This window comes from Dermacentor andersoni, chromosome 10 (assembly GCF_023375885.2).
Source record: "Dermacentor andersoni chromosome 10, qqDerAnde1_hic_scaffold, whole genome shotgun sequence".
NCBI classification, from domain to species: domain Eukaryota; kingdom Metazoa; phylum Arthropoda; class Arachnida; order Ixodida; family Ixodidae; genus Dermacentor; species Dermacentor andersoni.
The window spans coordinates 138,056,030-138,077,912 of record NC_092823.1 but is presented as its reverse complement, the minus strand read 5'-3'; the positions used below and the strand labels follow the sequence as shown (position 1 = coordinate 138,077,912).

General features: G+C 47.4%; 1 protein-coding gene and 1 long non-coding RNA gene across 2 annotated transcripts in view; both read right to left on the bottom strand.

Annotated features, from left to right (window-relative positions):
* LOC126543730 (uncharacterized) overlaps positions 1-6,545 on the bottom strand; it is a 50,284-nt gene extending 43,739 nt beyond the window's left edge. The window contains exon 1 of the mRNA XM_055078181.2: positions 6,328-6,545. Within this exon, the coding sequence (XP_054934156.2) occupies positions 6,328-6,545 (218 nt within the window). The remainder of the gene's footprint in view (positions 1-6,327) is intronic.
* A 3,532-nt stretch (positions 6,546-10,077) lies between these two features.
* On the bottom strand, positions 10,078-18,155 carry LOC126543729 (uncharacterized). Its single transcript, XR_008608339.2, has 3 exons — positions 16,921-18,155; positions 10,489-10,619; positions 10,078-10,210 (listed from the first exon to the last, which is right to left on the bottom strand). It is a non-coding gene; the product is annotated as an uncharacterized lncRNA (long non-coding RNA).
* Between the last annotated feature and the right edge of the window lie 3,728 nt (positions 18,156-21,883).

The following is a 21,883-nucleotide window of genomic DNA, read 5'->3' as shown; positions in this document are numbered from 1 at the left end:
CACTGGGTAGTCCGTGGTCGAACGGATATCGTATCAGGCTGCTGTGCTGAGGGAACAGGGTTCGAAACCAACCATCGGACCAGCTTGGGTCACTGAGTATGTGGCAATGTGTACATCCGCGCCGCTCTTCAATGAACCTCTTTCACGCCGATACGGGTCACTGCGGAACTGAGTAGTGTCGTGCCTGGCCGTCCTTCTGGACAAAGGTTGCACACCGGCGAGCCGCAACTATGGAAGGCTATTCTCGCTTCATGGTCTTTTGACACCACAGAGATGGCGATGAAACCAACGTCACGTAAAGCTAGTTGACGGCGATTATTTGTCGTGTGTTCATTTGTTCGACGGCACAGAGCTGACGAACGAGACGAATTCTGGGACCCCCAACTCTAATGGGTCATTTGTCATGTGCAACCTGCAAAGAGCCCCCGCTGACGACTTCCTGTGAACAGCGTCGACCCCTATTTAACATGAAATTGCATCTTGATTACTTCGAGGGTGGGTCGAAGGTCAGACACCAGAGGTTGAGTCCGGCGGGGTGGTGCGACACCAAGGGTGGAATTGGTCGAGAAGAGGGAGATTGAATTCCCTTGACAAACGAAAAGTGGGAATGAACTGCTTAGAAAGCGTAGCTGGGGTGTTGTGAAGGGGACTCGGACTTGCAGACTCGGTGCTCAATGCATGGAATGTGCTCCGAGAATCATGGAGCCGTTATTTTAAACGATTGTCATGATTGTCAAACTTGTGCATAAAACTCTTTTTCTAATCTCTTGCACGTCGCTCTCGACCTCTCTTTTTCCCGGCACCTAGCACGGCACCAAACCATGGAACCTTCGTGGCCGCACGGAACCCCAACCTTGCAACAATGGCTGGCAACCTATGGGACCAGCCGGCGTTGGATACATGGGTGTGGTGAGTGCAAAGTGTTTTCTTCTTTTTTTTGCCAGACTCAGCGTAGGCAGCCGGTAATTGTAACGGTTTGGTGTTGCTAGAAATTTTGTCTCGCAAACGAAGAACTGGGTGTCTTGTGGGCGGAGTTACTAGCGGGGAAGAAACACAGGGTGCACGCTGAGCATGGATAAGTTTAAAATCCAAGAACTACTTGAAATTTGTGAGCCGATGGGCGATTATGTTGGTCCCGCGAAAGGAAAAAGGCGACGATTGCAGCTCTTACAGGATGAGCAGGTGAGTTGGGAGCAGGTCGGTGAAGCCAGAAAAAAATATTTCGCAAGGAAGGAGCGCAAAGAGCGAGACATTTTGCACTCTTTTGATGGCAGCGATAAGAACGGTATAGGTAGTGCCTTATGTTTGCTCTTCGTGCCGCCAGAAGTCTCTAGGAGAAGTAGGCAGATGAAAGGAGAATTATTTTTGTATTCTGTGGCGGGCACTGTTTTGGAAATTTACTTTTTTTGAATAGCGAATTTCAGTTTTAAGGAAGGATTAATTTTGAAGGCGAACGAGATTGCTATGGAGAAATGCAAAGTTCAGGACCTCCTTCTAATTTGCGAGGAGTTGGGCATTTACGCCGGCTCTGCAAAAACACAGGAAGCAGTTGTCGGCGTCATGCAGGCAGAAGATTTGACGGTCGATGAAGCTGACGAGGCTTGGGAAACGGTCGTTGAAAGGAAGGAAAAAGCAGAGGAATGCAAGAGGCGCGAACGAGAGGACGTGCGACAACACGCTCTCAGGATGAAATAGCTTGAGTGGAAATGTCATATGCTTAGATGGCAGATAGCACGACGCCAGCTCCACACTTTCAGGGCAGAAGAAGGTATAGTTAACCTCCTCGCCGGTTTTGAACAAGTGTGTGAGAAAGAGGGTGCCAGCCGGTGCTCGCCGACCGAGAGATAAGAAGCGCTGCTCCCGCTTAATGTCGCTTGTGTCACAATGAGAAAGCACGAGACCACGACAGGAATAAGGAGGCTTTGTTCAGGCACTCTAATGTTGTAAGTCAGGCCGACTGCGACGGCCAAAATGACTGACAAAAAGCCAAGCCTGTCGTGGATAAAGCTAGCCTTGATAGAGCTAGTTCAGGGAGGAGTGCTTAAAAGGTTGTGGCGCCAGCAGTTGACACACGGTGACCGGAGCGCAGAAACAGTTGTGTGACCATTTCGCGAAGCTGTTGTGAAAACAGAGGTCTACTTCGAAGGCCAGCGAGAAGTTCTGCATGCTGTCGATGGCAGTGATAGAGCTAGGCTAACTGACGAGAGACTTCGTGGCGAGCTAGCTTGCTCAAATTTCAAACCTGGTCACTTTCTATTACAAAGGCAGACGCATTGTGAAACCCAAGAGCGCAGCGCATTTTCAAGCGCGTGCACTGATATTGCAGGCTGTGCCAACCATGCCAAACCAAAAAAGACGTAGGCGCCAGATGAGAGAGCCGGACGTGGTCGAGGCGTCTAGGATCAAACGTGCGAAACGCCAAGGCAACATAGGTAAATGTGCAAGGGTGAGGATCCGGCCAGAGAGTGTGGAAAAGCGAAGGAGGGTAAATCCCAAGCTCATGCGTTTGCTGGGATCGGGGATTGGTGTGACGCGCGTCGCGGGAAAAAAAAAAAATTTTGCGAGGATTCGGGCGTGGTAATGGCCGCCTAACCGCATCGCGTGTAGCGCATTGTAAGCAGAGGCACATAGTGAAGCTTCCGGTAGACTGCTACAATTGCCGATCACTCGCTGGGGGAAGAGAAAGGCGACTGCCTGGCGAATAATGGGACAATACGCCCGAGGCTCCGTAAATGTGCCGCTATTCCAGTATTTTTGAGGCTGCTTGTCAAAAAGCCGCATAAACGAGGTGCTTCGGACGAATCCGCGAGCGCATATTGCGGTAAACCCCGGAATGCGCAACCCCCTCGAGCTCGTCTGAAAGAAAAGGGAGCGTTTGGGGCCTGAGAAAGAAATCAGGAAAACTCGTTGCAAATTGCTTTGTTCTTTTGTATTTAATTTGTAGAAGATTACCTGCGCGTAGAATGTTTGAGAGGCGTAAAGAATACGCCAATTTCTTTTGTTAGGTTGTGTAGCGACCGTCCGTCACTTCGACTGTCCCGCCGTGGAGGTCATTGCCCCTTGTTCCAGAAATCAAGTTTGCCTCGCCGTGAGGGTCATTGCCCCGTGGTCTTTCTTGGAACCGTAGCGGCTCCTCGACCGGGGGCACCACCACTGCCACTCGACAAACCTACTTTTACTTTTGAATAAAGCCAGTCGATTCTCCGTTCTCAACCTGTCAAAACGTGTATTCCTTGCTTCCACCAAACCGTTCGAACTCCCAACAGTTAGCCCTTTAGGCTCGGGTTATATCCACAACTTAAAGTGGAATGTTTACGTCACGACAGGTGTAGACTCTGAATGCAAACAGTGTCAGTGCTACATACCGTTTGGAAAGTGACGCGCAAGTTGATAACCTACATGTTTTGCGCGAGTTCATAACGAGTCATGTTTTGTTTGACAAAAGTACTTTTTTTTTTTAGGAACGTTTTTGTAGGTAGTGTTCATGCACTTTCACTTCTCTAATGGTATTTTTTTGAACTACTTGTGTTTTAGGAACATTTATACAGAGAGCATTCTTGACCTCTCCTGCTCTTGTAGGAGGTAGATTTAGAAATAGTTAGATGTTTACTTTCATGGGAACGTGACAGCTATTAGAAAGAAAAGAAAACAGTGACAAAGAAAATCCCGACGCTCGGCACATGACAGTCTTTTTCTTTCGTATTTGAGGTGTCGGATATGTCCGGGAGGCCGGTAGAGCACGTTGCGCAGGCCAGAAGGGACTACGCCGTTTTCGCTTATCACTGGAGCGTCGCCGACACCGACCGCTAGGGAGGCGCAGAAAATGAGACGCCATTCGAAACGATAGCAACTCATGCGTGATTGCTCGTCTGCAGAATCAAGAGTCTTTCTTTTCTCACTATCATCATCGTCTGAGTGTATATCTACCGCAAACACATGCAGACCATATTGCAAGGCCAGCGTCTTTCAGTGCCTTCCAGTGCGAGGCCAGCGCGTATTTGGAGCACAGCTCTAGGCACCCGTTCCTGTGGCGAGCGTCGGCGTGACCATAGAGTCTCGTACAATAATTACTGGAGGGAATTCTGGCGAATTCTGGCGCTTGTGTCTACGGGAGCTGCAATCGGAGCGGTTCAGCCAGCACGGGAATTATGGGAAGTATATGGATTTGCCTAAACTTCGTTTTTCTGGCTTCAGACTGCTCTGCGACTTTGTAAATTCGTCATCTTCAACAAAGTACTGTGTATTAAACAAACATTATTCAAATTGTTCGACAGTAGGATTTGAACACAGCACCTCTAGCACAGAAGACCGATATTGAAACATTTACACCACGGACGCATGCATCGACAAGCGGCACAGAACGCCCTTATGAATTTCTTGCAGGCAAGCCAGTGTTGAGACGCTTGGAACGTTTGAATTCGGCCACCTCGACAGTTGAGCCGCTGCATTTAGTAGCAATTGTGCGTGTTCGCAGAGTATTCTACGCTTAGAAAAGTAGAGCACTTTGAAATTTAGGACAATGAAGAGAGATAAAGCGTAATAGACAATAGCTGCATGCAGATAGACGGATACGTGCGCGTTGCCAACGAAGACAACTTGGATCGGACTGCCGGGGGGGTTGCGTGTATGCCAAGATCGGAGTCGATGTGCCCGTCGAGCGGGTCGAACTTGCCAAGGGGGTGGATTGGCAAAGCCTTGGCACTGCGATTGTACGGCTCGATCACGTCAGTTCTGATGTACATGTCCCCCAACGCTACCCTGAACGAAGTCAAGCGATTGGTGCGCACTAAACTTCAGAAACTATACGAGCGAGGACCGGTAGCTCTAATGGGCGACTTCAATGTCGACGTCAGGAAGGAGAAGTGGCTTCTTGAGTACATGTCTAGTTCGTTTGGGATGGCCTGTCTCACGCAAAAGTGGGGCTGCTAGCCCACCACGATTCGCAGGACTTGCATAGATTTGATCTTTGCTAACTTTGATACGGAGTGCTTGGCCGAGCTCTGTATGCCACTTGCGGTTTACCACAGTGATCACAAGGCCGTCATGGCCAAGATCAGTAAGAAGCCGGCTTGGGACGAGGCTACCATGCGGAGGGGTGACTCACTAAATGCAATCATGGAGAATTGGGTGCATGGCTACAAGTGTGCCACGCCTTGCCTCGATAATCTACAGCTGCAGCCCGGGCAATCGGTTGAGCAGCGGGACAACGAGATCGTGGAAGTCTACAATGGCGAAGATGCGCTTGCCGAAGACCTGCCGTTTGCCCATACCCGGTTCGACGTCGAGGACTCGGACAGAATTGACGATGATGACGACTGGTACTGAAGCACTGTACTTAATGAATTGGTGATGCACGTACTGTGGCTTATATGCGTGTGACTTGCTGTGGCTTGTGTGGCTTACCGGCCTGGCCGTGTATGTTCTCGCAAGAACTTGGCGAAACTTAGTATGAACATAGTTAAGCCATGCATAACCTCGTAAGGCTTAGCAAACGTGATATTGAATTGTAGCGCAAAGTGACACAGATAGAGACTAGAAGCAAAAAGGACGAGCACTAGTGTGTCACTTCGCGCTACAATTCAAGATATGTTACCGTACCAGTTGTCCCAACTTTCTATCTTTTTGCAGACTTAGCAAAACCTAGCAACACTTGGTATGAGCCTAGCCATGCATAACATCGCAAAACTTAGCAAAACCTAGCAACACTTAGTGTGAACCTAGCCAAGCCACGCATAACCTTGCAAAACTTAGCAACACTTACCAAAAGTTGGAACTAGCTCCGCTGTGACCCAGCCTTGCACCACTAGTGCAAACTGCCCCCATTTTTTAAAGATCCGGCATAACTTCCGCCTGAAGGTACACAGAATGCCTTCGGCGCAGCTCCGCTATCCTTTTTAAAGCCTCGCCGCGACGAAAAGAGAGGGAAACACAACCGCCTCGTAGATAACAATCATGCGCGACAGCACATTATCATGCCGAACAGGTACACGCACCCTAGTCTAGCACATCGCCATGTGTGATCGCGGGTCATCCACCTTCACAGAGCGGAATGGCTATTTTTTCACACGCCCCGTCGTCTGCGCTGTTTTGCCACAATGTACGTACGTAAGTCAACAAGCCCAGCTAAGAAGCCTCGTGCATGTGTATACCAACTCGCCCAGCACTTAGTTTCGCGATTCTTTCACGTACTGTGGCTAGACTTGTGAGGACCGCTCTCACGTAACGTTACGGAAGCAGCTTCTCATCGTACTAATACCCGAACATGGTGGTCACGATGGCGTCGGCCATTCATGCAACGACCTTCTTTGCTAGGAAAGAGCCGCTCACTCGGACGCTTGGCGCCTGAGCCCGTCGGCGCTGATCTCGAGGAAGGCGACGCTGAGGTGAGGGCCTGCGTAGCGGAGAGTCAGGTAGCGGCGCCCTGTCTTCTCGTTCAGCAAGATCGGGTCGTCCGTGGGATCAGCGAAGCCCTCCAACAAGTACTCGGTCCTTATTCCCCGAGACCGCAGTTCCTGCGGCGCGAACACTGCAATGCTGGACGACATTTCTACGACATGTTCGGGCCAGATGAACTTCGACGGGGATAATAAGGTTCTGGTAACGACAAGCGAAGTCAGCCATGATAAAGTCATGATCTAGCGGCACGAGCACGCATTGTGACGACACAGAGGAGGAGGTGGAACAGACGAGGCGCAAACGAATGTGGGCTGTTTGGGACTCAGACAAAGACTTGGGATGACACGGAGACATTGCACTGAAAGAAAAGTGCCCTAAGAGCATTTTTACAGCGAAGTTGTACATGGCTAGCCCACTCGATCGTCCGTCCGTCCGTCTGTCGATCGCCTGTACGCCGAAAACTCCTCCGGCGCAACCCCATGCACATGCACGAAAGAGAGAGAGAGAGAGCGAGAGAGAGAGAAGCGTGCGGTTAGCCAACACCAGTTAGCTAGCACAAGGCCTGTTTACTCCGATCCATGACGTCACGCTACCTGGCCCGAAATTTCCATTGACAAGGCTGGCTTGATGAAAGCGGTGACGTCAAAATGCCTGTTGCCTACTCGGGAGCATCCCCATTAGATTTTATGGTAGTTGGGCCTGGTAACATAACGTCATGGATCGGTGTGAAAATGCCTTGTGCTATCTAGGTGGTGCTTGATTAGCTGCGCCAGTAGTGACTTCGTTGCTCTGCGTCGCAGCCGAGCGCGCGCACAGCAGTTTCTCTTCGGCTCAGAAATGGGTAGGCCACGCGTCGTACGTACTCCTTAGGAGCAGGCAGCTGTCGATCAGCAACACCGCCAACAGCTCGTTTACGCCGTGTCAATGCTGCAGCCCGGGCACAAGAACAGACTCGCGCTGCCGAGCGCAAGTAGCAACTGCGTACCGAGGATCGGGCACCCTACCAACCCGTCGTTTATTGAACCGTCGGGATTAACCCAGTGATAAAAACCGGCGCCGCACGTTTCAGCTTCGCTGGTTAACCATCTGTACGGAGTGCTTGGGAGGTGATTATTTTAAATTTTACACGCACCATCCACATTACTGGACCAAAAGCTTCTTGTGTGTATGCGTAGTTTAATTTACGACCTGCCGTTTTGGCTTAGCGGCTATAGAATGGTGCTGCTAAGCACGATGTCGAGGGATCAAATCCCGCTCACGGCGGACGCATTTTAATGGAGGCGAAATGCAAGAACGCCCGTGTACCGTGCATAGGGGGCACGCTAAATATGTACTGGTGGTAAAAAGTAATCCGGGCGCCCCCACCACGGCGTGCCTCACTATCAAATCGAGGTTTTGGCATGTAAAGCCCTAGAATCAAAATCTAATCCTTCCAGTTTAAGTCACGCTCACTCTGACGACGTCGCATGAACACTGACAGTGGTTCCTATTGCATCCCGTTTTTATTCCATGCACTTGCAATATCTCTGTTTGTGTATTTTCTTTTCACATCGTTAATATTTTAGTCATTTCCTGTGCTTTGAGTGCACGCGCGCGTGACATGCGGTGATACAGCGCAGTTTACGAAACGTGCGGCGGATGGCTAAGCGTATTTAGTTCGAAGTGGGCATACTTGATAAGACGACGACTTCAATAAAAATTGAAAATCAAAAGTTGATGATGATGATAATAAAAACCTTATTAAAGATTAATGTGGGTAGCGCACAGAGCAATCGCGTCGATGCAGGCGCACGAATTTCATTGCGGTTGTTCTCGTAAGAGAATGCCCAACAAAGTTCACACGAAGTAAAATTAACTTTTTTAGTGCTCACTACAAATGTTTTGCTTCACTCCCATTCTTATGTGAGCATTTGTAAGTAGAAATAAACGAATGATTTGTCTCACATTCGTTCATGATTGCATTGTCACGTTTTTCCAGCGATAGCAATGAATTCCCTCTCACAATGCTACTCCCCATCGTCGTATTTTAGTGTGGTGCCATGCTTCCTAATGAAATAAAATAAGCAAAAAAAACCCCTTAGACCTATTGTATTAGATCATACGGGGGGTGATCAGGCTTAGGTTTTACAGAATTGAGAATTGTTTGTGGCAGACAGCACAATTCTTGTACTTGAGCTGGATTATTTGAAGAGGTGGACAGTAGTAGCACGAAAAATTGAAACAAATATTCAACAAATTAACAAAAATAATTAATTAACTTCATGAATAATTACAGCATATTTGCAATTAAGTATTGCAGCCGGTGACATTGCAAGACGTATCCACTCGAAATAGATTTCGAGGATATCAGCCGTTTCTAGATATTTCCTGAATTGTAGGACGAAAAACATGGGCGTCCCAGTTACCTTTGTGCTTCAATGCATAAAAGAGCGTTTTCTAAAAAAGTAATTGGAACAAGAGTTTGATCGCGCATATGAACAAAGTGGTGTAATTCTGGAAATTCATTCTAACTGGATACGCCTTGCAAACTCACCGACTACAATTTGCAAATTGCCATTTCTGACATAAAGTAAGTAATTAAAAGTTAATTAGTGAATTATTGTCAATTAGTTGAATTCGTGCTTCAGTTTTTTGTGAAAGTAATGTTCGCCTGTTTGAGTAAGAGTAAAATCATGTTATCTGAAGCAGGCGATTTTTACAAATACGGTAAGACTTAGAAGTGATCACCCCTTAGAGTGTAGGAGACAATTAACCACCGCACTGATGTGACTTGTGAATTTACTGTAACGTTTTGCTCTGATAACTGCTTCAAACATCATGTTCCAAAGTTTATTCGGCTGTAGCCTCTCTAACCATATGAACTTCGGAACAGAGTAACCTCTGTTCCAAAGTTTCTTTGGCTGTCGGCGTAATTACCATTGATTGAGACATATACTCCGCGTAAACGTTAAAGCTATACTCTAAAATTCTTGCTACTTTCACCGCTTCAGTGTTGTCACCTTGTTTTGGGTAGGACTTATATGTCCAAATAACATCTGCGTCAAAAAAGAAAAAAAGGGCGGTATTATGTATTGCTAATGTACCTTATAACGAGCTCTCTAAAGACTAGCTCACAGAGTGTAATATTTCTCCCCTGCAAAAGTTATGTAACAACATATATTTTTAATGTGCTATAAATTGCCTGTCAAGCAGAATGACACAGTCATAACACAAATCGCAAAACTATCTATAGATGCAGTATACCACCTACCAGGAATAAGAAACTATGGAAAATACCGACTAAGCGAGCTAACTACTTTAAACAGTCTTCATCACATACCCTTCCCTCATTATTAAATCAGTTGCACCGAGAATCCTTCGATCCGTTTTCTTATCTAACATTGAAATCAGGTTGTTTTTATCGTATCTGTTAAATAGACTTGTATGTTTCTCCTGTATTATTGCTATCCCATAATCAGCAGTTCTTGAATTTATTTGAGTACGAGTATTTGCAATGCACTTAGGAAGTTTCAGTGTACGTGTCATGTTATCGCCTCTATTTGATTTCTGCTAAATGTACAGAATCGTCGTTAGGTGTGATATGCCGTCTACTGTGTATGCCAAGCAAATAGGAAAAGGACCTCTGTCAAGCTGTTCTTTTAGTTCCGCTTCCTCCTATTGAAAAGGAAATAAATGGATGGATTGAGTCATTGATAGTTTAATGGTGCTTGGCGTGTAGAAGAATGAGCCCGGTAAGGAAATGCCGTTGACGTGCGGTTGCCGGTCACTCACGTTGTCTCGAGACCACATGTCTAAGGGCTGCAGCTCCAGGCAGCTGCGACAATGTAGAAAGCGACAAATGAATAAGTAAGCGTAATTTTACATTCTATATCAATTTCTTGAATGACGTTTAACATATGATTTCTTGTAGTGCTGTGATGCACACATTGTGAATGAAACTGTCTGGGTTTGTTGGGTCATTTACTGGGTTATTGCCTTCTGTACATGGCACTGAGGTAATTGACGTGATGTCATCCCGGCTTAGATTGATGTATTGCACAAAACGTAAAAGAAATTTCCTTGTAATCCCAATAGGCGCTCAATCGTTCTTACCTTCCAATTTGGCGCTGACAGCGTTCGTCTTGATTCCAGAAAGCTTTGAAGTATGAACCGACCTTGGAGCACGCCGCATCACCAAGGCCTAACACGTGATTTTGAACAAGGAGGTAGTCCCTTGCCCCATTCTGCATTGATTATGAAAAGCGGCGCAGCGGGACCCATTTTAGTGGTGCTTCGATGAATGTTGAAATCGCGAAATATTAGTGATGTCATGTCGGCTTAGCGAAAATTCCCATACAGCACTTTCGAGACATCCATCCTCAATATATTACGAAGTAGCACATTGGAGTTCTAGTTAGAAGATTCCGCATAAATGTTCAGGACTACATTAAAAAAAAAAAGAACTTGAGATTTTATGAGTAAATACCGTTTATACTATAAAGAAAAAAATAGGCGACTCTTACCGCGAGGCAACTCGGCAAAGACGCAATGAACGAGACCGGCCGCGCTTCCTGCGCCAGCTCACGGTAACGGCGTAGACTTTGACGGCGCCTAATCGGGCCTATAGTTAATTGTTTTTCGGTAAACGCTGGCTGCATCGTATATTCTAAAGGTGCCAATTAATTTAGCAAGTTTAGGGAATTTTTTTTTCTGTCCAACAACGGCCAAACTCGAACAGTTACTTTCAAATGCGCGACTTCGCACTGACGTACCGGCGACGGGGATACGGCGCCAAATTAAAAAAAATGCAACTTTGCCATTCATGTTTGTATCTATAGTAACCAACCTTTTACCACGAAGTTAACGAAAATAGTGTTGTTAAGCAAATAATTATCAGGTTAAATTGATTTAGCATTTCTGCTCAGTGTCCCCGTGACTGCACTGCGAATGTTTTTTTTATCGGATTTTCGGAACGCGTGTCTGAAAAGTGATGCTAGCCTTATGGCCCGAGTGACTTGACTACTGCTCGGCTTCAATTTCGCAATTTCAACGTACGTCTTATAGCGAATAAAATGAAAGTTAGCAAGTGAGTCTTTCCCTCTTAAGCTCTACAGGCGTCTACTTGGCGCACCCTCATGTGCGGCGGCAGGTCGTCGGGCGCCATTCCGGCAGCGAAGTGCGGGACGAGAAGCCTGTGGGTCTCGAAGGGCAGCGCAGGCGCCGACTCCGCGCTGCTCAGGTACTTGGCCACCACCTGGCCACGAGAACGCCAATCGCGCTCACTGTCCCGTTGCTCAAGGCCGACCTGAATGCCGCAACGCTCTCTTCTGAGGCTCGCCTTCGGGCCTTTGAATGTGACACCGCTATCGTGGAGCAAGGGAAAAAAAACGTTAAAAGGGCGTCCCGTGATATTATTGAAGCAAGTACCGGCACGTGATCCCGTGGGGTTAGCTTTTAGCGTCTTCCACCGCCGTCGCGCTCAGAGACACATGCGGGTGCCGCACTCGATCGTTGAAGCTCACGAGCGCGTATCGGGTGGCGAACGTGTGCACACAGAGGACGTCAAAACATCCGAACATGCTCATTTTGGTTTAGAACCTACCGCGTGACCAAGCACACCGGGCCGGTCGACTCTGCCGAGCGCAGCCAAGACTCTGAAGTCACGTGTTGGGCCGACTTTTGAAGCCACGACAGAGATAAAAAACGAAAGGCCTGGCTCATAGTTGGAGTGCGAAAGGTGGCTGCGTGACGTCATGCTGCATCCTAGTTTCCTTCCTTCCTCTACGATCTCTTCGTTTCGTGGCTCCATGAAAACGGTTAGCAACTTCCTTCGCATCTGAATATCAACTCATTGCCATCGTGAGCAGGCTGAACAGTGCTTCATATTAAATTTAGTTGTGTTTTTCACATAGCGGTCAAATACAAACGACTCTTAATCAACGTGTCCAAATGGGCTGGTTGGTGATCCATGTTGTCTGAACAGCGCAGAAGCAGATGGAAGACTAACATAAAAGCAATGGGCGTTTCCGTCAATTGCGTTCTGTCGACAAAACGATTCGTTTTTCTGTCCGTCCTTCGCCTGCTACTGTGCTGTTGAAACAACGACTCTTAGTTGAGTTGTACAGCCATTCATACTTTGGAAAAGTTTAATAAATGGAATCCAGACGTAGCGAAGCTGTATTTCTTGACCTCGTCATCACAGATATAACAGTCTGCGTTGGCTAATGTCTTCACCCAGCGCTTCCCAAAGTCTGCGAGTACACGAACGATAGACTGCGTCGCAAACCCTCAGAAGTCTTTCGGGATAGCTCTATTCACGGGTGGTCGCGTTCCGATCAATGCAAACAAGCTCGTTGTTTACTCTGCCTTGTAGGGCAAGGAACCCCGTATGGTGAAAACGAATGTTCTACGGCGTCGCTCAAAGCCCAGTGTGGGGTTTGGGGAACCCCACGATTTTATAAGTTTTCCTCAATTGCTGCATTGCCAGAAATACGCAGAATCGAAGCTGCTGCTAAAGAAAAAAAAAAGATCGTGAAGGCTCTATTAGGAACGTAGCCGCAGCGTGTACGTGAGGCGTTTTGTGCGTGCTGCAGAGGGTGTATGGGCACTAGGGTAGAAATGACAAGGTAAATTTATTCACGCCTTAGAAAGTTTACATGCCTAAATTATCTTACAGTTAGTGGGGGTTTTACGCTGGGATCTCGCGACAGTGTTCGCTCCCTATTCGACGTGGGCTGTTGAGTGGGCCCGCACGGTTGCGTGGGTGCACTGCCCTTGCACTGGGCCTTCGATACTGCCCTGCGCCGCTCGAGCCCGTCGCGCACTCGTGCATTGTTGGGGCTTCCGGGCTCCCTTCTATCTACCGAAGCCAAATTTCGTTCATAAAAAAAGAAACACGCATAATGGTAACAATGTTTGAGCGCTCTGGTGCGTGCCTGTATTTTAAAGCGCAGCTTTCTCTATATAGGCATAGTATCGGTTGGTGGGTATTCCGTCTGATAGGATGACGTCACAGCAGGCCGGCTTATATGGCTCACTAGACACTGTGTTTGCATTGATGAAACCACACTATAAATTTATGCAGATCCCACGAACTGTGCGAATTGATGTTATGAGGAGCAATTTGCAGGTAGCTGGCAATGCAGCATTGTGGCTTTGCATAACGTTAATGGATAGGCAAACATGTTTGGGTATAGGTGTGCATGCTGTGCTATGTCCCACCCAAATCAAAGAAATGCAAGGTGATTGCATTAGGATTCTAAAAAAATGCTCATCAAATGTCAACTATCTATGCATAGTTACACGCGCGCACATTGTGGAGCATGTTGGGCTGTTGTGTTTTGTCTAACATCAGAAATCGTCATTCCGATATGCTGCGCTGTTTTCCAACTCACTGCAGCGCTCGTTCCTTTCTCGTCAACGCCGATACACGCTCATGTGATCGATACGGACGACCAACGGGTGAGCAGTGGCGTTGGAAAAGAAAACAATTTTCCCAGATGCACGCAAATGCGTACAAAGACAGCGAAGCTGTATAAGGGAACATCTTCCAGAAGTGCTGCGTTGATACACTCGACATCTATACCCAAGATTCTGCCAACTTTTCCAGCGATCCATTCTTGGATGGGAAGGGGTCCAACGACCACATTGTTTTCAAAAGTGCTTCAGTTTACGTGAACTAGCGCAAAAAAAATTAAATTACGGGGTTTTACGTGTCAAAACTACTTTCTGATTATGAGGCACGCCGTAGTGGAGGACTCCGGAAATTTCGACCACCTGGGGTTCTTTAACGTGCACCTAAATCTAAGTACACGGTTGTTTTCGCTCCCATCGAAATGCGGCCGCCGTGTGAACTAGCGCTGTAACTTTGTTTTATTTTATTGTGACAGCAATTATATGGATACTCCAGGCGCATTTTTGCCGTCGGCGTCGCCGTCGCCGTGATGTGTTGTGCTCTGGCAGCAACTGCACATTTCGCCACCGGGCGCAAGGGGAACTGATGATCGCGGGTCAATCTCGCGCGCCATATACGGAGGAAAGCGGGGTGGCAGCGCCGAAGGGGGGCGGCTTCGACTCCGCCAACAAACGCGTACTTTGCACGGCCGCGCGCGGTCGCCTGCGCCGTATCCTGAAAGGGATGTGCAGACGGCTCGCACCTTTGTGCTCGCTGTGTTCTCGCCGCTTTTGCGTTGGAGCGATAGAACGCATGAAGGTCGCTTCGCTCGCTGCTGCTGCCACGCTCGCTCGCACCAGTGTCCAGCGTTTTGCAGCGAGTGCTCGCGCTCTAGCGTGATGTGTTCATGTTTGCTTGTGCGCGGTGACAGCGTTCTTGTTCGGTTGGTAAGCGAATGTTTACGCGGCCGAAAAAGCTGTCTGTGCTTCGGATAGCTGTCTACTAATCGGCTATCGCAATCAATGCTTCGCCTGTATCGCGAGACTGCGACGCTTTTTGTTGCTACTTTGTATCAGTGCCGTCTAACGAATTACTTTTTATGCTACAAAGGGCATTTGTATTTACTTCCTTACGTTTAAGATTCTTGTGTTTTTGAACATAGTCCTGTAACATCGCATTATTTGTTTCAATAGCGTGTTTATTTATGCTGTATTCTTGTATTTTCCCCTCTTCTTTTTTTACCATAATAAAATATCTTTCTCGTCTCCTGTAACGTAATGCATGTACATTGAGGGTATTATAAACAAACAAACAAACAAACAAACAAACAAACAAACAAACAAACAAACAAACAAACAAACAAACAAACAAACAAACAAACAAACACACAAACAAAAAAACAAAAAAAACAACAAACAAACAAACAAACAAACAAACAAACAAACAAAGGAATATTGCACTATATACGGCGCGTGTCTGCCAGTTCTTCGCCGTACCCAATCTTAGTAATGCGCACGTTCTTGCATGTTGCGCCTGCTCTGTACCCGCGCTAGCGTTCGGCTGCGCGTTCCGACAGCCTGGTGTACGGCTGCAATGCTGGCTGTTACACGCGGTTCATGGACCACGCCGCCGCACGAGAACCACGCTCTCCTTAAAGGGACACTAAAGGTTAATATCCAGTCAGCGTGGACTGCTGAAATACCATCCCAGAAACCCCGAAACACTTGTTTCGTGCGAAGAAGAGACTTATTTTAAGAGAAAATGCGTTCTGAAGCGTCCGCGTACCTCTAGCGCAGTTCAAATCACCCGCCCTCCGATCGAGGAGTGGTGTGGTCATGGTCTCATAGTGACGTTCCGTCGTCGGCGAGTAAAACGGCGCCCGCAGGCGGCGCTACGGCTTTTCTACGGAAAACGCAAACACGCGGCCAGAAACAGAGACAAGACAGAGCCGACAGCAGTGCGAAAGCGGAACTATGGTGGCTAGCGGAAGGGTAAGCGCGCGACGATAAGCTGGTTCTTTATTTTATGACGCCAACTTTGACGCTCGTTGCAATAGACGACCCTGACAACGACACACTGGCTCGCGATGCTCTGCTGGACTTCAGTTATTTAAGCACTTATGAACGTGACCTGCTGCTGAGGGCTCGCGCTGCCGGCGTCGTTGCGTACTACTACGACGGCAGCTGTATGTCATGGCTGTACATATTCGCACATTTGTAGCTTTTCCTTCGTGAAAACCAAATGTCGCACTCAACGCCCCCCGTCTTCGACCTGCAGTTGTTCTTGCGCTCCGGAGAATGTAGGCAAGACCGACGGAACAGCGCTACGGGAAAGCATTGCTTTGAAAGGCACTCCACACGACTTCAGGAAGTCGGCGTTGAACTCGTAATCTTCTGGACGAAAGTGCAGCGAGCACACTATGCGATTTTCGGCTCTTTGCCAACGTACTGTGGCAGAGGTACAGCACTTAACCACTTCGAACGGAGAGGTTCACTCGTTGGCACACAGTGATAAGTAACGTTGGATTCGCCGCTGCAACTGCCCTTGGCCAAGTTCCGCAGACCGTTCGAGCATCCCACGACATCACATGGACGTGGCATTCTCACTGCTTGTTCCAAATGCAAGTTTCGCAAGCCAGCACAACCAGCGCAGAACGACGCGATAACGAAACAACTGAAACTTAAAAGCGTGCGCGGCGCAGAGTCGAGCGCGCAGAGTCGAGCGAAAACGAAACCTGTCGACCACCCATACTACTGAAGGGTAACGTCAAACTCTTATTTTTTCTTAGAATCGAACAGAAGTAGACAAGTAGCATTTTCTTCCGTCTTATAACCTACTGAAATGATCTTTTTAATACGAGTAGTTGAGTACTAGTAACATAAGATATGATGAGGAGTGCCTTCGTCATCGGGCTAGTACCGGAATGTCGCGGAGGGGGGTGTCAAATCGTGTCATGCATTTACTTCAATATCTCGGTTACTAAAGCTCTTGTCGCGATTATATTGACGCCTTAGACGTTCTAGAGCATTGCTTTATCATTTTAACTTGACTTCATAGTAACCTTTAGTGTCCCTTTGACAGCTTGGCAGTGCAGGCTTGGAGGCTTGCACGACACAGAGGGCACGAGCTGCGTTAGAAGGTGGCGTGCTCACGTCGCCGGCGCGGCTCGTCGGGTTGTCGGTGCTGAGGAAGACGCCTTTGGGTCCCGTCACGCTGTGCCACGAGCTGGGCCCGCTTTTCCTGAAGACGTGCACTTCGAGCGCGTGGTAGACGACGGCAGGAGCAAGCGCAGTGACCGAGTACCTGCAAGGGACGTGGATACGCGGTTATCGACAGGTGGGCGAGTTGGTGCATCTGTGGAACAGCGCGAAACAAAAAAAAAAAAAAGGGGGGGGGTACGTACAGATATGTGACACAAGACAGCACCGACTACCGAGGGGAATTTTTATTCCAGAGAACACATAATAGCGGGTAATTTCAGGTTAGTAGATATAGCCGCGTATGCAAGGCAACAACAGCGAAAAATCCAAGCACAACAAAACCGCTGCAGCCTCAAAGTGATCAGGCATCTAGAAAGAATACGTTTCCCTTCTTGAAGAAATAATATAGATATGGTCATGTGCAAATTTTCTGTACGGGGACACGAAAGAGGGAAGAAAATTTGCGAACTACACGAAAAAGCAAGCGACGCAAACACGTGAAGAAATAAAAAAGAGAATATTCATATGGGCACGTGTACTTATTTATGCCTTTTTCGGGGACTGCATTTCACCCGCTAACAACCGTGAGTTATCGCTCAGCGCAAAACGCGCCTGCATGATTGGAACTTACTCGGATGCTATTGTTGATTCTATCTGTTGTGTATGTTCTCACCGAACCTTGCGTAATCAGATTGCGTGCGCGACACGAATTGTGTAGTAGTTTCTGGAAGGCACGCGAGCACCAGCGATTATACCCCGGAACTTTCGACGAGTCGTGTATACAAGCCGTCGTGCTTGACCAGCAGATTCCGACGATCGCCGACACTGCTCGCCGCTTTCGTTGCACTGTAGCCTGTCCTTGCGGGCACAGGTTCGTCCAGTAAAGAGTCTCGTGACTCACAGTTTTACTATACCGTGTTCTTCACCATCACTGTAACGTGACAATACTGCGTTGCCGTGCTTTCACTATGTGATACGGCAGCCGCGAAACGTGCTGCGCTTGTCCTGACTGACAACTACTTCTGGAGCGTACACTGGACGAGCTGGCTGCTTCCGGGAGAGCGCGCGTGAGGCTCACCAGTACGGGCTCTCCCGAAGGCAGTGCGTGCTGGGACTGCGTTCGGCGGAGTCGCAGCGCCTTTGGCGGCCACCCGCGGGGCACTCGTCCTCCGCGCACGGGCAGCAGAAGCCCTGCGAATCACGGTGCCTTGTGAGTGACGACTGTATTTTGCCCACGACGACTTCGATGGACTTAAAAAAAATTGCATTCAAATATCAAATTATGGGGTTTTTAACGTGCCAAACCCACTTTCTGATTATGAGGCACGTCGTAGTAGGGGCACTCCGAAATTTTTTACCACCCCGGATTCTTTAACGTGCACCTAAATCTAAGTACACGGGTGCCTTCGCATTTCGCCCCCATCGAAATGCGGCCGCCGTGGCTGGGATTCGATCCCGTGACCTCGTGCTCAGCAGCCCAGTACCATAGCGGCTGAGAAACCATGGCGGGTCAAGGTTGCACATTTACTTGGAGTGGAAGGTGTACGACGTAAGCAGCTAACAGAACCGCGGACAATATCCATGATGTATAGCCGGGTTGGGTAGCTTGCGCGCACACACAGACGAATTACGCATACACGAACGCACAGTAACGCAACTTAGCAAAGACGGACCCACTCTGTTTTGTCCTCGTTTTCTTGCGCTGCCGACAGTGAATGGTGACCCGCCATGGTTTCTCAGCCGCTATGGTAACAGTGAATGGATTGTATCACTGGCGCTATTTGTCCAGAACTAGCTGGCCCTTGCTCAAACACACACACACACACACACACACACACACACACACACACACACACACACACACACACATATATATATATATATATATATATATATATATATATATATATATATATATATATATATATATGGATGGACGAGCGCTCGCTCTGTCCGTGTTTTCTTGTACGGTATTTGTTTCTTTACATAATGAAGTGTGCCAGTGAATGAAGCGTATTTTAACGCTCGTCGAGCAGTATCCTGTTAACGACTTATGACAACCCGTGAGGTCTGCTGCCTCTCAAATGGCACCGCTGAAATTCACTGCTTCGAAGGCATGCCTGTGGGGAGGTGTGTCTGCGTTGTTTCTGTCTACACCGACACAATCTAAACCGAATGGAACGCGTAAAACAAACTTGCAACAGCGAAGGAGCCCTGATGGTTGGTATGCATCGAATTTCTTCAATGTTGACCAACATGTTAGTATCCTTTCAGTGCGTAATGCACTAACGTGCGAATAATATCAGCGCTTCCAGTTCATGACAAGGAACGTTCGCAACTGTTTTGCAAAAATTTGTGTCTCACATGGCGATGCTTTAGCATATTATTGCGGTATCAGTTATATGGGCACCCTAGGCGCATTTCTGTCGTCGCCGTCAGGTTCCGTATAAAGTCCAAGGTTGATAAAATCGTCGCCGCGCGTCGTATGCTGTATGCGCGAGGGAAAGCGCGCGAGGGTGAGCCGGCGATCGCAGGTCAAACTCGCCCACCCAAGGGAGGAATGCGGGGAGGAAGAGCGTCGTCTTCGGTCGCGCGCAAGGCTCCAGGGGGAGGGTAAGGATGGAAGGGGGGGGGGCTGTTCTACTGCGGACTAAAGCCCCTTAAACTTCGTAAGGTAGCAAAACTTTCCTCCTCCGCCTTCACTCCTCCTTGTTTCACCCTTCCTCCTCCACCGTGGCGCCACCTACACTGCTCGAGCGTAGCAACGGCGTCAACACGCACTCCTCGCCACTCCGTAGACGCTTCTCGAGCAAAAATGGCGCTGAAGCAAGGCGCGAGGGCCCATGTGATGCTATTAAGCCAATAGCGACGCGGCGGCGGCCTCGGCTAGAGCGCGCGAGGAGGAGGCGGCATTCTTCAAAGAGTGGCACTACTTTACGAAGTTTAAGGGTTTCTACTGCGGACGGGCCGGATGGCCGCGCGCGCGCGCCCGGGCCGCTGTATTTGAAAGCCATCTGCGACGGTACTGTGTCCGCCGCGCATTGTGCTTTCGCGGCTTAGTTCGCGTTGATGCAAAGCGCAGCACGAAGGTCAGTTAGCTCACTGCTGCTGCTGCGCGTTCTCATTCGAGCGTTTTGACAGCGAATTTCCGCGGTCATCGAGTTTCAGTTTCAGTTTGTTTATTCAGACATACATTGCCTGGGTTGAAAGGACTAAAAGGCAGATGAGCTCTGCCTGACTAAGGTCCCTCCACCCATACATTTGCTCAGAAGCAGTGAGAACAAAAAAAGAAAAACAATGGCTTGTACATTAAAGCGCCACAAAAAGATTTTCATGAACAGAAGTAACATCGCGATTAGGCATCTTAAATTGAGTAACGGAATCACAATAATGCAACAGCAATAGCCCATAACAAGCACAAACGCGTACATAAATAGCAACATATTAAAAAGTAAAAAGTCTGTGCAAGCGTTATACAAAATGTAACATAACAATTCCTAGCAATGTATAACTGTTAGAAAACTCAGCAGAACACAGAGGTTATAGAACAATAAAAGGTTTTTTTTTTAAACTCAAGAACTTATTTAGGACAGAGCACCAGACAGTAAGTACATTGTAACATTTTTCTTTAAACTGTGGATAGAAGTACATTTTTCAATAAGTTCGTGGATATAACTATTGTTGCGGAGAAGGTTAGGTATAAGGTAGAGCAATGTTTGATTACCGTAAATGGTTCTGAATAACGGTATTCTAAATCGCTCGTGTCGGAGATCATAGGGAACATTAGTAGGGTAGCACTGAGCCATATAACTACTCAATTCATTTCCAATTTCCTTGCGAATATACAAGGCGAGCTTCAGATTAAAAAGTTGGTTAACAGTAAGCAATTTAAGCTTGATAAAATATGGCGCAGTGTGTTCAGTGGGTTCCAGATTTTCTATGCAGCGAACAGCTCTCTTTTGTATAATTTTTAACCTTTCAAGGTTCGTTCCTGAAGTCGTACCCCATATTAAGAGACAGTAATTGAGATGAGAATGAACTAGTGAATAATATAACTGGAGCTTTAACCAGTTTGGTACCAGAGACCTAAGTTTATATAAGACAGAAATTGATCTAGACATACTGGCATGTACTTTGTTGATTTGCGGTGTCAAACTGAGATTTTCATGAAAAAGTACACCTAAAAATTTAAACAACGGGACACGCTCGATGTCATTATTTTTAAATCTAACAGAAATGGTGTAATCTTCGCGTTTATTTCTTCCTTTGAATAAAGTATATTTAGTTTTACTAACGTTTAATTCTAGCTGGTTACACTCAAGCCAGTATGAAAGCGATATCAACCACTCGTTCGCCGCGATTTCTAAATCTCTTAAACGGCTGCCAGAGAAAAACAAGCTGGTATCATCCGCATACAGAACTATAGAGGAAGGTTGTGGTACCGGCACGATATCATTTATGTAGATAGTAAAAAATAGTGGACCGAGTATAGAACCTTGTGGTACACCGAATTTCAAAGGCTGTAGCTGAGATTTATACCCGTGAAGAAACGTATACTGTAGCCTATCTGTTAAGTAACTGCGCACTAATTGTAGAGCTACCCCTCGAATGCCGTAATGTGGTAATTTTTCAAACAGTATATTATGCTTGACCGAGTGAAATGCTTTTCGGAAGTCTAAAAAAATTCCTAGGGTGAACACCTTGCTATCAATATTCTTAGCTAATTTTTCTTTGATACTAAGTAAAGCTGCTTCAGTAGATCCTTTCTCGCGAAAGCCGAATTGTTCCTTGATAAGCAATTCATGTTCATCAAGAAACTTTGTTAGTCTTGTTTTTATTATGTGCTCTAAAACCTTTGAGAATAAGGGTAACACCGAAATCGGTCGATAATTGTTAAGATTATTGAAAGGACCAC